The sequence below is a fragment of the Echinops telfairi genome, unplaced genomic scaffold (genome assembly GCF_000313985.2).
Source record: "Echinops telfairi isolate 266 unplaced genomic scaffold, ASM31398v2 ScPeMD7_7469;HRSCAF=8507_1, whole genome shotgun sequence".
Taxonomy (NCBI): domain Eukaryota; kingdom Metazoa; phylum Chordata; class Mammalia; order Afrosoricida; family Tenrecidae; genus Echinops; species Echinops telfairi.
In genome coordinates this window covers 17133906-17150284 of record NW_022111373.1, presented here as the reverse complement: position 1 = coordinate 17150284, position 16379 = coordinate 17133906, and the positions used below count along the sequence as shown (strand labels likewise).

Sequence of the window (16379 nt, the reverse complement as noted above, 5' to 3'; positions counted from 1 at the left end):
TAGAAGCGATGTTTAGTCAGAGCCCTGAGTGAGAGACCCTGCCATAGGCTGTAAAAAGTGTTCAACCTGATCACTTGACTTCTAATAGGACCATGAGAAAAGAGCAACTTAAGTGGTCGGCAGAGCAGAAATCTGGACAGGTAATTTCATCCGGCTCCCTCTCTGTGCTCCCCCACTGCCCTCCGCGGTTAATTTCCCAGAAGCAGCTATCTGATCTTCTGATTGTTCTATTCACTGCCCCAGACACTGGCCACCATCTCCAAAGTCTGAGGCAACAGCAAGCTGCTGCTAACATCACCCAGCGACAATTATTAAGTGGTAGCTGTTTCATGCCTCAGCAAAACACAAAGTTGTGGGGGTCGCCTCAGCGGAGCCCTTAGGAAATCTTGCCCAAACTCCCTCCCAGAGCTAAGCTTAACTCAATGCTCAGGATTTTACATCGAGACACCAAAGGCCCTTTTAGCAGAGTAGAATAAATGAAGGCAGAAGAGTCCCGGGTAGAGCTGCTCACCTTGAAAAGGGTCATATTGACCAGGGATGAGTGGGTAGCCCATGCCAACGTGGGTGTGGTGATGTGTATGCAAGTGCCTCTGGCTGAAGGGGGAGTGGCGATCCCTTTCCCTCTCTGCTTCCCGTTCCCTCTCGGCAGTAGCCTTCTCCACAGGCTGCAACAGAAAAGAGAGGATTTTGGTCACCCTTAAGCATCTCAAAGGAACACTGGATTACAGCCCTGGAATGGAACCGCTACAGTGGCAGTTTGGCTCTGTCCCACAGGCTTACTGAGTCGGAGTTGACTTCACAACAATGGGCTCTAGGAAGAGCTCTAAGTTGCTTTTGTTCTTTTGACAATATCGGGTTAATGTTTCAAAAGCAGATATATATATATCTATATCTGATTGTTCTATTCATTGCCCCAGACACTTTATATATATATAAAACTGCTTCACGATGGTATAGCACATACTCCTTGTGCTGCTCCCCCGCTCCCCCAATTTATTTCCCAAGTTATTTATGACCACGCTCATTTCCGCAAGCTTATGTGCTGGGCTACTAACATCAAGTCCAGCAGTTCGGAACCACCAGCCTGCTCCTCGGGAGAAAGATGAGGCGGTCTCCTCCTGTATAGTTACATCCAGTCTCAGAAATCCTCGGGGCGGTTCCACCCTGTCCTATCGGTCCCTACAAGTTGGAATTGGCTCGGCGGCAATGAGTTTGGAGTTTGGTATATAAATAAATAAACGCTTCCGGTTCTTTATCAATCGAAGGTCACTTCAAGCAGCACACATTAAGTTCGGCCGGAATGACCAACATTGAAGAAGGGTCCCACTCAAACAATGTCAGCCAAGTGGCCAGCAGGTTTCTCTTCAATGAACTAAATAAGAGGACCTTTCTCTACACTCACACACGAGGGCCGGTTTGGAATCAACGCCTAACTCCTGGGTAAAGGAAAATCAGTATGTGCTGTCGCTTTGAGGGTCTGAGTAATCCAGTTCAATTTATATTCTAGCTCCACCTCGTGTGGGGGGCGGTGGGGTGGGGAACCTATCTTGTGCCTGGAAACCTATCAGTAGCCATCTGGTTCCATTGCAAATATGCAACCAATGTTCTATAAAGAACAGGGACTCCTTGGCTATTTACAAGCGCTGCCTTAGGAAGCAGGCCAGACCAGGCCAGGCGTAGAGAAACTCCCAAGAGTCCCACATCATACTGTAATCAGGGATCGTGTGTTCTCAGATATGTATAGCCACAAGAACGGCACAAAACTTCTCACACTAAAGACCTCTTTCCCACTTGGAAAAACTCAACTCTTTGTCCAGAAAAGACAGGCATCGAAATCGCTTCATGAATCCACTTTTCAAAGCTCCAGAGAGTCTCTCAGGCACTCACTGGCCCCACAGGTCCTATACGTTCATTTATTGACTTTCTCTTTTCTAGTCAAGAACCATGTGGACTTTTGCTTTGGCCTCCCATCACAAGTCTCTGGGACCAACGGGTGCTGTTCAGTCAAGGAGAGCCATCTTGGACCGAGACACAATATTTGCAATTCTCAGCAGAATTACAGGGATGGGAAAACGAGTCAAACAAACAAAAAGTAGCAGATGCAGCTTTAAGCTTAGCGACTCACTCCTGCAATCCGAGTTTCCTCTGTGAAAAACTCACATCCGTGTCTGAGTAAAATTGACTTTCAGTGCCGTTACAAGGAATGGACTTTTACGCCCTGGTGCAGTGAGTGGGAAACATGCGAATTCTGGAGGTCATCCTAAGCAGCAGCACATTCGGAACCTACAGAACCTCAAGCCAACCGCATCCATGAGCGGTGCCTGCTGGAGAGGTCTTATTTATGCCACATGTTTGCAGAGATGGGGAGCATGACAAACTGCCACCTGGTTTTGGACCATTATTTTACATTGTCTAAAGAGAAAGAAGAAATCTGAACTGATCCATGATTTGATTTTCAAAACCTACCTCAAAAGAAAGACATTAATGCATCAATAACAATCTTGAGTTCGCCCCCATCTCCCACCCCCACTAGGCCCCTGGGTTGGGAACTCTGAATTATTTCAGTCACAAGATGCTAGCGCGTCCCCTCTACCTTTTATAGAGACGAGTCTGCGGACTTCTACCAATTTCAAATCTACCTCACAAGCAGGCATTTTCCAGGGGCAGACAAGGTGTGCTAGATTCTGCACCAAGAACCCTTGCAATCACACCCCCATGTGTGAGAAGCATCATCCTTTTGCATACTCCATTCCGGATGCCTCGGGATATAACAGCATCCTGAAATCACCTGGGTTGGGAACCATCCCAGACCGCTTCTACCTCAAGACGGTTCTCTAGTTTGTCCCTTTCTTTCTTCACTGCCCGCACCCCCCCCCCCCAAACATGGCACTCTGAAGTTCCCCCGAAAGGAAGCGAGCGTACCGCGGGGGACTTGCTGCGGTACTGGTTGGCATGCTGCTGGAGCAGATCCAGGGCTTTCGATTCAGTGGTTGCTTTCGTGTTGATGCTAGGGCTGGTACTGACTTTCTCTGCCTCTTCTCTCCCGGACATCTTCCCATACACAGGATAATGAAATCCTGGAGAGAGATAGGCCCCTGCGGATAAACGACAAATGCGCCAACAAGTCACGGACGACGTCTTTACAAAAGAAACAGAAGTCATCGGGATTACATGAGTTGGGGGTAAGAGTCGGCACTCTTAAAACTAAAGAGTCACACATTACGGATGGACTGCGTCAGCGTTCAATTGTATCTAGGCTGCAAGCTTCCCGTTAAGCCATCCTGATGAATGGACGAGTAACCACACTTGCGAGCTTACGGTCATTGGGTACCTTCACGCATCCGCTTAAGTGAAACAGTAACTGCAATGGTTACGATAGCAAGGGCTGAAAATAGTTTCACAGGCAATAAAGTACCTGTCAGCCTAACAGACCATCAGAGACTACGGAAAGGAACCACAGCCGAGAACTGACAGTTCATTTAAAAAAAACAAAAAAGCAAACCCAAACCCGTATTTATCCGTTTTTCTCTTTGGCACAACTTTAAGCGGCATAAAACCAGGAGCCCAAACAAACGGTACTCTTGAAACTTCTAACTTTTCTAAGGTTTGTTTTAACCACTAACATCCCAAACCCAAACTAGCCTCTTCCCTCCAAAGCAAGCAGAATCCACGTACCGGGGTAGCTGTGCATTAGGACAGGAGAGACAGCGCGGTATGCAGGGTGGCTGGGGTCATACATCTGTGGGTAAGGGTAAGCATGCAAGTACTGTATGTACGACTGATGCTGACTCATGGGCGAGGAGACAGCCACTCTCGTTCCCCGAGAGTCCTTCCAGTTCACGGGGGTCTTTCGATCATCGTTTTTCAGCTTGTTTTCTTCCATGGATTGCGAGTCGGGGCGCTTGGCCTCTTTGGGCTCCTCTTTGATGCTAGTTAAAGACACAGGAAGGCCGGGGGCACCGCTCTCCTTGTTAGGCGTCTTCCGCGGACTATCCTCCTTTAGTTTTTTCTCTCTATCGAGCTCTTCGGGCTTTTGCTGATCCAGGTATTTGGGCTGATATACGTAATGATGCCATGTCCTTGAATCTGGGTCCTGATTTCAAAAACAAGGACAAAAAAACACAACAACAGAGAGGTTTGTTTTAAAGTTTTTCAGGTTTTAAGGAGAACCCATGAATCACTGTGTCAAAATACTGCAATTACTTTTACCGGTAACATTTATTAGGTGCTCCGCATTATGCTGCTAGCCTTACTTCTCTCTCACACACAACAGCAACGGCTCAGGCAGGTATGACTATGGGTTGCTTTTGCAGAAGGGAACAAAGCTTTTAAAGTTCAAGTCACACCCGGGTCACATCAGGGAGCTGGGCAGCTGGGCTTCACACTCCAGGCTGCTGGAATCCAGAGGTCATCCCTTAGGGTCATGTTTCAACATTAAATAGCACCTCAGACCTATTGATCCAACCCTGATTTTCCTTTTCAGACCTCACAAAGCATTTTCAAACCTCACACTCAAGCCGCAAACGTCAAGTTTAAAGCATTAGTATAGCTTTTGACATCATTTAGAGAGGGGCAGGGGGAACCCCTTGGTTTCCTAAATACATATTCCTCATCTACTATGGTTGAGGTTTTACTATATTAGCTCACTTTTCATTCCGTGCTAACATCTTATCAGAATAAACTTTCACATTAATAGCACACATAATAGTTTTTTGGTTTTTTCAAGAAAATAAAGCCCTCTTGAAGCTAAAGGCAGACTCAGGCTCCCAGGAGTAGACGGACTCCGTCTTTTAAAAGTGGCCACTGGTCTCTATGACCCCATTCCACTCACGGTGAACAGTCCAACGCTGGCGCTAAGCCCCTGTGGCAGAACTGTGTGCAAGCAAACAAGTAAAAGGTTCTGTTATTCGGACACCTAAGCGTGGTGATTTAGGGGTGGAAGGGTTGTGTGTGTGTAGGCAGGAGAGGGCGCGGAGACACCTGGATGAATGCTCCCAGGGCTCAGGGGTGTGCGCAGTAACCCAGGTGGGTGAACCACACAGACTACTGTGATGGTTGCCGACATTTACCTCTCCCTCTGTGTCCCCAAGACCACCTTTCTCCTCACAAACACTCAGTGCTTGAGCTCTGCGTCGGGGCATTTCAGACAGCGTGCACGCCAGAACTCCAGGTCTCGGATGCTAAGTGAGAGACATTTGGGCCCCCGGTTTCATTTTTAAAAAGGAAGTCGGGGGTAAAATGAGGATCCAGGGGCCGGTTCACAATTCCTAAAAGATACTAGTAGAAACCTGGGAAGTCAAAGACCACATTCCTTTAGAGACCGGACTCCGTGCTAGCTGGGAGCTCGGCAGGCATAGGGCTGAAGGAATGGTCTGGTTTTAGACTCAAGTTAAAAAAATGAAGGGACCGGTCAAGAGTCAGGGGTCAGTTAACGGCACAGAGCACAGGTCCCCAAGCCGCAAGCCCACTACTCCTTGTTCCACACAGCACCACCAAGCTGGCCCACAACTCCTGAGCCTCTCATTTTTCCAAGAAAAGAGAACAAAAACCTAGTACTGGCTCATTTCCTTTTTTTTTTTTAAACAGGTTCAACCACATCAAGCCCAGACATGTACAGTTCTCAGACTGCTCTGTCCCTGCGGGGGCCACGCTCCACACTCTTACTTGTTTAAATCTCGAGGTTGGGTCTACACCTGTCTGCTTCATAGAGTCCATGACAGACTTCATTTCTACAGCCTCCTTAATAAGCTGGTGGTTTTCCATCTGCTTAGCTTTGAAGCTGTCGGCCTGAAGCTGCTGCTGGTGATTGGAGAGAAGCTGCGATTTACCTGTCTCCTCAGTTTTATTAGGCACTGATGGCCCTAGTTTAGAATGGTTTTTGTTAGGCTCCGGAGTAGAGGGAGCTTTTGAGATTGTGGCCGACGGCAAGTTTTTCTGCTTACTGTCCTCCTTGCCCAGCTCCTTCAAAGGGAGTTCGCTTTTCCTGTCGCAGTCCCCTCTGGCAGCTTGGGCCATCTTCTGCTCTGCCAGCCTCTGGTCCTCATAGTACTTCTCGTACTGCTGTCTGTAGGCGGGGCTGGTGGCCATCAGGGACTTCTGGTCCACGTAGAGCCCGTAGGCATACTGGCCATAATACAGGGACTGAGCCAGGGCGGGGTGTCTTTGTGTGATCACCGACTGGTGCTGAGCCTGCAAGGAGGCCGAAGCGTGGTCCACTTTCTTAGACTCTAACTGCTCGGCCCTGTCTTTCTTCTCGGCGTCTTCCTCGGACTCCTTCTTGATCTTCATTCCCTGGGCGCTCCCGCTGCTGCCAGCTGCGGGGGCGCCCACCTGCCCCGGGTGCATGTAGCTTGGGGAGTAGTACGGGTCGTAGCCGTGGTAGTAGGGGGAATGGGACGGCTCTTTCATTTGAGAGGGTTGCGCGGCGGCTGAAGCATGCCCTTTGACAACACCGTCCTTAGCAGACATCACGTCTGCCGGAGAACTGGCTTTGGACCTCATGCCCTCTGAGCGGCTGTCGGATCCGCCGTCGTCCGCGGCGTCCGAGATGTCCGAGTAGGCGGGGCTGTTGGTCTTGGCCGCGGACGCCTCGGCTCCGTTTTGTGTCAACACGTGCAGCGGGGCCATGGGCGCCTGCCCGTTCACCACGGCGCTGCACTCCATCCTCGACGCGCTCCCGATGGACGGGCTGGGGGCGTTGTCTGTGAACGTGTACACCTTATCGGCTTCGGCTTTGATACTGGCCATGCGGCTCTCTTGAGACTCTGACAGCCCGTTGGCCAGCCCTTCACCCTTGTTGAGGTGGTCCTTCAAAAAATGCCCAGGCACGTCTTTCCCAGCCGCCTTGGCGTCCTCCAGCTTGCCCAGCTTGGCGTCCACTTTCGGGCTCCCCGTCTCTTTCCCTTCCTTGTCCTTTAGCTTCCGCTTCTCCTTTTTCTTTTTGTCTTTGAGCGACACCAGGGCTGGGTTGACCGTGATGGGCTCTCCCATAATGGTGGGCTTTGGCTGGATGGGTTTCAACGGGGGGCTCTTTGGCGTGGCCTGGACCACCGTGGTGGTGAGGGAGGGCAGCCCGGGGATGGTGCCCGTGGTGGTGGTGGTAAAGGCCGTCGTGGGGATGGCGATGAGCTGCGGCGGGGTGGGGGCCGGGGCCGGGGCAATGGGCCGCGCCGTTTTCAGCTTCGAGAGATTCTTGTCCATTTTGCAGTTGGTGGCCTTTTTGCCCTTCTCTTTCTCTCCCAAGCTCTTCTTGTCGATTAACCCCTCGGCTTCCAGTTTGGGCATCTCGGCGGCCAGACTGCCGTCGGCCGCGGCGCAGCCGTCCAAGGCGGCCGTCATGTTGGAGATGACGGGCAGGTTGTTCAGTTCATGGTTCAGGCCCTTCTTTTTGCCCGAATTCTTGCCAGCTTTCGCGCTGGCCACGGCGCTCGGGCCGTTGCTCAGGAGCTCCCTCTTTCCCTTGGGGGTGCCGGGGGGGTTCCCCGCGCCGGGGGACCCGGGTGCCTTCCCCTGGTCGTAGGCCGAGCCGCTTGTGCTTGCCTCGCTGCTGCACTCGAGGGCCACGTGGCTCAGCGCTTCCTCGCAGTCGGAGATCTTGTCCTCGCCGTCGGCCTCGAACTCCAGCTTGTTCTCAGGGTCCAAGTGGGCGTGCGCCTGGTGGTACCGCAGGCCGTTAATGTGCTTGTACTTTTTGTTGCAGTTGGGGTGGGGGCAATCGATCAACACCGGAGAGGCACAGCCCTGGTCCAAAAAGGCCGCCTCGGGCTTCCCCTGCGGGGTGGTGGGCGTGCTCCGGGAGTTGGTGCGCACGCGCTTCCCAGGCTTGTCCTCCGAGCTGGAGTTCAGGTCCAGCTCCATGGGGGGCTTGTTTTTCCTTTTGTTGGTGGAGGAGGGGCTGGCTTTGATGTCCTCGGCGGCACAATTGGGGGGTGTCCTCCGGCCACTGGCGTTGAGGCTGCCGCGCCTCCCTTTCCCGTTGGCACCCCCTCGGTTCTTGTTCTGCAGCCCCCGGGACTCGGCGAAGCTGGCCTCCGAGCCCGGGGCCGCCGCCGCCGCCCTCGCCCGCTTGCCTCGGCCGCGGCCCCCTCGCATCTCCAGGTCGCTGGTCGGGGACTCGCAAAACCTAGGAAGAGCGAGGAACACGAGGTGAAGAGGGGCAGCCCCAAAGGCACCGGGCAAAATCTCGGGGGGGGGGGGCTCAAGGCCGCAAAGAGCAGCCGGTACCCTGAGAACTCGGGCACCCACAAAAGAACAGGATGCCAAAGGCTCACTGTCTTCCTCAGAAGCCCTGCGACAAAAAGAGCTCTAGCTTCGAACCCAGCTCCAGGGCTCCTTTCCACCCACCCCACCCCCCAAGGAGAGAGAGGAGAGAGGGGAGAGAGGAGGAGAGAGAGAGAGAGAACAAAGGCAGGAGGAGAGGTGGGGAGTGGGGATCTCCTGACAGAAAGAAACCCAGTGTCTATCTGCATTTGACTGTGCTCAGTCCGGAATTGCTCATTTCTCTTTCGCCTGGTTTCAATTACAAGCCGACTTTTTATGTATTATTAATCTCTCTTCTCTGGTTTCCTTACAAAGAGAGTGTGGGGGAGGACCAGGGGAAGGAGAAGGTCGGAGGACAAAAAACAGCCCCGAAAAAAGAAAGGCTGGTGTCTACCTGGGAGGGGCCCAGTCGTGCTTGGTGCAGTCCAGGAGGGTCCCCACGTATGTCTTATTCCTCCACGTCACATTGACCACTAGGACACCTGTGAGGGGCGGAAATAAAGAAGGATCACAATCAGTATCTATTACTCCACTTCCGGTGTATTTATCATCATCATTTTCCCCCCTTACCAGCAAAGTTCTATTCTCATTTGCTTTCAAAAGCTGTGGTTTGCATTCTTCCTCTTTTTGGTTTCAGTAACCTCAAGTTAAAACCCACAGGAAATTGTGTCTGTGTGTGTGTACACACACACTCGCATGCGCACACACATGGGGCACAAAAGGGTGAGTGAGGAGCCTGTGTCTAACAGTGTAATCAAGACACTGCTGACAGAAGGAAATGGGTTTTGCCATGTCCTGCTGTAAAACAGCAACTCTCACCTCTTAATTTTTCTATTATTACACATAATTGCTTTCCTTTGGCAAGCAGCCAACATAAACCAAGCGCCAGTTACCAAGGCTTCAACCAGAAGGTGACTGAAAGAAATCAGTTTTGTTTCCAATTCAGTAATATAAAATAATGGTGGCTTTCACTTATTAAAAAATTATGCCGGGGCAGAAAAATAATGAAGAGAGAGGAGAGCGGCGAGGCCTCAGCTAGAGTCCACGTAACACATGGCCAGTTATGATTTTTCATTGCAAATCCCTCCTTGACCTTGCGAGACAAGAATCAGCCTTGGCATGGGATCTGTTTCACTGTTTGGTCTTATTTCATATTGAGGACTCCTAAAATAACCTCTTAAAGAAAATAAATGTGCACAATAGATTTGCTCTTGAGGTTATCTTTAGCATCAACCTTAGTAAGCACTTGCCACAGAGGATTAGAGAGAGAAAAAAAATCTCAAAACCAACACACTTGTTTCCTGCAAGTCTTCTGCTTTCCCCAACTGTTTTGCAGACAGACAATTTAATTTAGCACTGCATCTGTGAATTACTAAACTGAAAGTGCACTTAGTATACCAAATGCCAGAGAAACAAAATAGAACATCCTCTTTATTTCTCTAGAGTACAAGTGCCACGTTAAAAAAAAAAAAATCAATCCCTTAAGGCATCTATTAAAAGGACCTACATAAAGCATCAGCATTAGGAAATGAAATATTTAAGTCAGTTTTTCTTTTCTTTTGACACCCCCTTACTACCCCCCACCCCTAACCCCACGCTTTCTGGGAAACAGGCGGGGACAGTACTCAAACTCAAAGTCTATTTCTAGTCGGCTCGCTTATTTGTCTTATACCATTTGCCATTCTGAATTCTATAGAAGACCTGTCAACTCTCTTTAGAGTACAGGGACTGCTCTCTCACGAGTTTAGATTCATTTCCTTGGACATTTTAACACCAGGCAAAATATGTAATGGTGGGGACTCACGGACTAGGGTAGGAAGGGTTTTTTTTTAAGTCTCAACAAAGATTTTAAAGCTGATTCCCATACCGTTTATGTAGCTATTACTTATGTGACAGCTGAATCCACTCCTTGTTGCAATAGTGTTGCAAAAGCTTAGCTTCACACACACACACACACACACACACACACGCACACACAGCTAGTAGAAGGCAAAGCAAACATTTCCTCAAATCATTGATTCCATTGTACTTCCCTCAGGAATTTTTTTTTTTAAGCCATTGAGTATAAAATTCACATTGAGATGAGAATCGGTGGCAATTAGGCATTTGGTCAAAATTTGCAGAAGACAACAATTGGAGGAAAGGATTTTTTATGAGCACACCCCTTCAGGAAAAGGGAGGGGGTGGGAGAGAAGAAGATTGGGGGTGGGGGGCAGACAAAGCTGGTTTTCTCATCATCTCCTCTCTGGGGCACTGTGTGTGTGGTGTCAAAGGCCTTTGCAGCTGCTTAAAATTCTTCAGCATGTCAGCTATATTTACAATCCAGGAATATATCTGTATTGCCAGAAGGTTTAGATGCAATAGGCTGAATCACTGCGTTCCAAAGTCCCTGATGTAGCACGAATGTATAATTAAAATAGCATGAAAGGAAACATGAAAGAAACAACAAACCCTCCATTCTTGCCGTAATAAAATTAAAAACAGGAAAAGTCTGCACAGACACTTAACATTTGTCTGCAGTGAAAGGCTTTTGTTATTGCTTTCCCCCTAAGGGTTTCGCGTTTCCAGCAAAAGCTGGCTGAGCATTGGCCAGCGCCTGCTGCAAACACTCACGTCTGATTGGCCGGGTCGGGGCGGCCGCCCGGGGCACCCGAGGCAGTGGCCTAGGCTAAAAGACTTGCGGGAAGGTAAAAAGATGCCACCGGCCCGGGAGGTGGGGGCACCTTCGAGGAGGAGGCCAGGGATCGTGCGCCCAGGTCGGCAGCCAGAAAGCGAGCTGGGAATCCCCACTGGCTTGTTTGCACTAACAAGGCCCCTCAGTGTGAGGAAAGGCTTGTGTCTGCTGGCCGGGTTGTGTTGACCCATCCAGACCCACGCCTCTCTGTGACTCCAGATAAGACGCCCAACTCTCAGCACCCAATTCCTTGCCTCAAAACAGGATACAGAGAAGCCTGCGGGGCGGGGACTCTCAAAACAAGCAATTAATCATCGGTTATCGGGACCGCACTTTGAAGTTGTCACAAAGGCAACTTAAGTTTCCACTTTGACCCTATTCACATCGCCTGTTACTATCTGTGGAAGAAACAGAGCAGCCCTCAGATCTAAGTACACGTCATCCTCTTATTACCGTTTCCAACCAGTGGGAATAAAATCCTGGTGTGCCCCCACCCCCCAAAGGGAGGAAACAACCCCTTCTCTTCCATTTCAAACACCCTAAATAAGTCACCTTCATTTTTCAAGAGGCCCTCTGTGTTTAAAATGGTTAAAGTAAATGAATTTTTCCCAGGGAAATTTGGAATGGTCTCCATCGGGCTGTGGCAAATTAAATACATGTGTCTGTGACTCTGTTTCTATATATGTACGAGCGGCTTCAGGATGCCGCAAAGCACTTTAAGCTGCTCAGAACCCACATTTGACTGATCTCTTTCTCTCTCTCCTGTTTATATAACCAAATCCTGCCTCTTATCTTGGAATGGAGGGTTAAAGAATGTTTCCCATAGAAACTACAAAGTGTATTGTTTCTTTGTAAGGAAGTCTATGTTTAGACAACATCCTATTGTGAGAAGCCAAGTATAAAGGTGATGTTTTAACTTGCAAAGATGTAAATGGTTTCTCATTTTATTTTGGTCTCAAAATCTTGAACACCGTGTAACCTGTGCGCGCCCCTCTCCCCCAAAACAACAACAGACTTTATCATTTTAAAAGAGTAAATCCACAAAATGAAAATTAGTCCTTTAAGAGTACTGTCAATCTATGTGAATTTTATAAACCTGGAAATAAAATTAACATGTGTTTGATGGCACTGTGAGCTGCCAACTGCAAGGCTGGTGGTTCAAACCTACTAGCTGCTCCAAAGGAGAACAATGAGGCTGTCTGCTTCTACATAAAGATGACAGCCTTGGAAATCCTCCCCCATGAGACTCAATCGACTCGATGGCAGTGACTTTGGTTAGGTTTTGTTTTAGTTTTAGAGCATAAAATTCTATTTCTCAGTTAATGTGTATAAATTGGAAATACATGCACACATAGTCCAAAGAGATTTCTTTCAATACACATTTACTCACTCACGCACACACAGTCAATGAACTAAGGACACTCGACACAAGTCCTTCTCGTGGTTATAGTCTCAAATACCACACCTAAACATTCACCGTTTTCCCCTGCTCACCAAGGGTTCCCAGGGAGCAGGTTCTTACACCGTATAACTCTAACTGGACCGGTGACAGACACCTGAAGCAGAGGCAACCAAAAAGGGGCTTGTAGCCAAATACACAAATTCAGTGTTATCTCTTCTATGAATCCTCTCCAAACATATTTGTTAAGCACATAACAAAAGGAATGGCCTTGCTGTTAGGCATATAACCCTGCCCCCTAAAGAGAAATGAGGGAATCCAAACCTGTAAATATGAGCCCTCAAGGCATGTTAATGATGTCGTAATGATGGGTCCTAAACCTTGCTACCTCTGACTGCTTCCTTACAAAAGAGAACAGACCCAGAGGCAGATCCAAACATAGAGAACTAGATCCTATGGGACAAGAAATGCCAAGGAATACATGGGGCTAGTGACAAGGTCGGGGGGGGGGGGGGGGCCCTTCCCTACAGCCAATGGCCTAATCTGGACTTCTCCCCCAACAGTGGGACAATAAAATTCAGGCCTTCAAAGCCATCAGTCTGTGGTAATTTTGCTACAATAGCCCTAAGAAATCCCCATTGACTTCCATGTATGTGTGTGCTTCAAAAGGCCTTTGGATAAATAGAATTGGAAAAATGATGAGCTATTTCCTCGAAGTTTTGAAAGCCTCTTTTGACTGCCTTCTCACTGATGCTGGGTCCACAGCTGCACTGATTTTCTCACTCCTTAGCCTCCGCCTGAGTTCTGTGAAAGGAGAGTGCGCTTCCGTGATGCGCTTTTCTCCTTCCATGCCTGCCCCCTATGAAGCCCCTTCTCTTCTCTTCCCCCTGGCTGGCTTATCTAGTGCTTCTATAACAGAAGCAGCACAAGAAGGTAGGTGGCTTTAACAAACAGAAATTTCTTTGCTTTGGAAGCTGGAGCCGGGATGCTTTCCTTCTCTGTTGGCCCTCAGACATGGTCTTTGTCTATCTGTATCTTCTGTTTTGAGGTTCCTTGGCGACCTCTTGACCTCCTCCTTCCAATCTGTGCTTGCTTAGTCCCTTGCTTCTTCTGTTCTTTTCTTATATCTCTTTTATTATATCCTTCACAAACAATGCTTCATTAACATAACAGAGATGCCCCATTCCAAAGAGGCTCAGAAGCACAGGCTTGTAGTTATTGTCAGGTGTCTCTGGGTCTGTCCCTGGCTGATAAGAACCCTATGCAGGAACACTGCTCAGTCCTGCACCATCCCTCGCACAGGCAATGCTACAGCTGTAGTCAACGCACCAGTCCATCTCGTTCAGGAGCTTCTTCTTTTTCTTTTTTTAACTGACGCTCCAATTTCCCAAGCATAAAACACCCTTGCCAAGGGATTCAATGTCAGTCAGAATCAGGCCAAGAGCTGGCTGTGGGGCAGCCCATCGATTGTTCATAGGCGTGGTCAAAGTGAAGCTGAAGAACGTCAAAACAAGTTCAGGTGAGCCAGAACACATCTTTAAATATGTCCCCCACTTGAATTTAAAACCACCTCAAGAACAAATTTGATGCACTGAGCGCTGATGATCAAAGACCAGCTGCACTGTGAGATGACATCACACTATCATATAGGAAGAAAACAAAAAGTCATGCAACGAGAAAGAAATAGGAAAAAAAAAATCAAAATGAATGTAGAGAGACTCAAACTTACTCTTGAACGTAGAGAAACTAAAGCGAAAAAAAGAAATGGTGACGTCAAGGCTGATCAGAAGGATCCCAACAGCGGCTCAGGAAAACAGCACAAATTGTTAGAACGAATGTGCAAAGATCTAGAGTAAGAAAACCAAACAGAAGAATATGCTCAGCATCTATCAAGCTGAAAGAGGTGAAGGAAGGAAAAAAAATTCCAGTCCTGAGTTGCAATGCTGAAGGATTTTGTGGGCAAAATACTGAAAAGCAAAAAAGGAAAGACAGTGAACGCAACAAAAGAACATGGAAGGAATACAGAGTCACTGTCTGTATTGACCCCCATCTCAAGAGGTAGCCAATGATCACGAGCTGATGATACTAAGGAAAAGCCCAAGATGCACCAAAAGCTTCACTGAGAAACGAGGCTCCAGAAACAAACAGAAAACCAACGGAGATGTTTCCACAAACTGATGCAGTGCTCAAAGCACTCGCTAGTTTGTGCCAGGAAATGTGGAAGACTGCTACGTACTGGGCCAGCTGCCATCAGAAGGATTAGGATTTACAATACATTTGGGGGGGGGGGTCATATCTTTCTGACAGGCTAAACTGGAGATTACTATAGTTACCTTGAGGCCACAAACTGTAGGTGGCAGCCTGAAAGACAAGAAGAACCACCACCCACCAAGGATAATCACACAGTTAGCACCAACAAAAGGTCTTCCTGTATTTGAACACAATGGACACTATTTGCATCACCCTGCTCCTTCGTCCCTATAGCATTTTACTTCACTCATGCATAGTATTCATGCCCTTCTCTTCCATGAAGGCTATGCCCCTGGACAGGTACAGTATCTGCACCAGTAGCATCTGTTGAGCATAGTGCCCATTGTATGGCAATTCAGTAACACTTGGCAACTACCTGGATAGGTACTACCGGCCCCCCCCCCCATGGTGCAATGGTTAAAGTACTTGACAACCAACCAAAAGGCTGATGGTTTGAATGCACCAGCTGTCCCCATAGGCAAAAATTGTGACAGTCAGCTACCATAAAGATTCACAGGCCTTGGAAGAAACCACATGGGGCAGTTCTACTCGGTTCGATAGCCTTCCTAAGGATCAAGAGTAAACTTGGTATGGTTTGCAACTAATGGGAGGTGAATGAAGTCCATCTAGATTTGAATCATCATTCGTAATACTCAAACACTGTGCAGCCCACCCAACCCCCGCTCCCCTGCCCCCCTATCCCTGGGGCCATTCTTTCTCAATGATCATAATCTCTTGCTACCTTACAGATGACAGAAAGTCTCTGTGGAGAGATTCTGCTCGGAAACTGTTATAAATATGGTCTGTGAATTATTATTTTTGGTATGTGTGAAGATGTTTCCTCAAGAACTGGGCCAATGACTGATTTCCCAGAGGATTAACATAACTCCGTTTGCATTATACTTTAAAGACCACTTCAGAATTTTCAGAGTGCCTCATCCCTGGGACAAAGGTCTTTGCCAAGCATTGCGAATGCTGAATTCAAATTACCACATCTACATCGATGGGGCATGCTTGTGCTAATGCATTCCGGCTAAAAGTTCATGCATTCCAGCCATCATCTCTTCCTCTCTGTGTGTCCTCTTTGTGAAAACTGTACACACGGTACATCGCCGTGTCTTTGTACACAACTCACACTTTTCAATATTTGTTATTATTGTTGTGCTTTATTCCATCTTGGTCCTTCTTAAAAATGCTGGGTCTCGACTAGTACGTATGTTTATCAGTCTAGCTTCCGGAACTTTGACCTCCAGCTAAGGTCTTCCTTCACAGGATCAAGTTGCATGTATAATGATGCGCGGGCAATCTCTAAAATGACAACTAAAACTGTAAATAAAATGCTTGGCAGCCAAATGCAGAGACTTTTCTGCTACCTCTGCCATATGTATATAGATCACTATGACAAGGAAAGTCAGCGTGGTGGCAAGATGGGCCTCTTCCTATACAGAGGAAAAGAAAGTGATAAACATGGAGACCCATAGAATCAGCGAATCCAGTGGAAATCTCTCCACAACCCTCAGACCAGAAGAACGAGGGGATGCCTGGTGACCACAACAGAGGGTCCTGTGTAAAGTGGGAGACAAATCAGGACCAGGCTTACCGGGTGCATAGGGGCTGGCAGGACCCCCAAGCCTAGGTATGGCCCTTAGTCACCCACCCGTCGGGTCTGGAACTGAACTCACCCCCATGTTAGAATAAGCCACAGTTTAAGATGAAAAGGGGAGCATTTACCCAAGGCCAGGGGGTTAGGGAAGAAGGAGAAACGGAAATAAGAAACACTGGGAGGAAGTGGCGTCC

The 16379-nt window shown here is 48.3% G+C and overlaps 1 protein-coding gene across 4 annotated transcripts in view; it reads right to left on the bottom strand.

Annotated features, from left to right (window-relative positions):
- Positions 1 to 16379, bottom strand: part of ZNF608 (zinc finger protein 608) — a 120413-nt gene that overhangs the window by 4092 nt on the left and 99942 nt on the right. For all 4 annotated transcript variants that reach the window (XM_045285078.1, XM_045285079.1, XM_045285077.1 and 1 more), the window contains 5 exons: positions 8654 to 8741; positions 5665 to 8122; positions 3676 to 4093; positions 2923 to 3095; positions 512 to 665 (listed from right to left, as the gene is read on the bottom strand). In XM_045285078.1, coding sequence (XP_045141013.1) covers positions 512 to 665; positions 2923 to 3095; positions 3676 to 4093; positions 5665 to 8122; positions 8654 to 8741 — 3291 coding nt within the window. The remainder of the gene's footprint in view (positions 1 to 511; positions 666 to 2922; positions 3096 to 3675; positions 4094 to 5664; positions 8123 to 8653; positions 8742 to 16379) is intronic.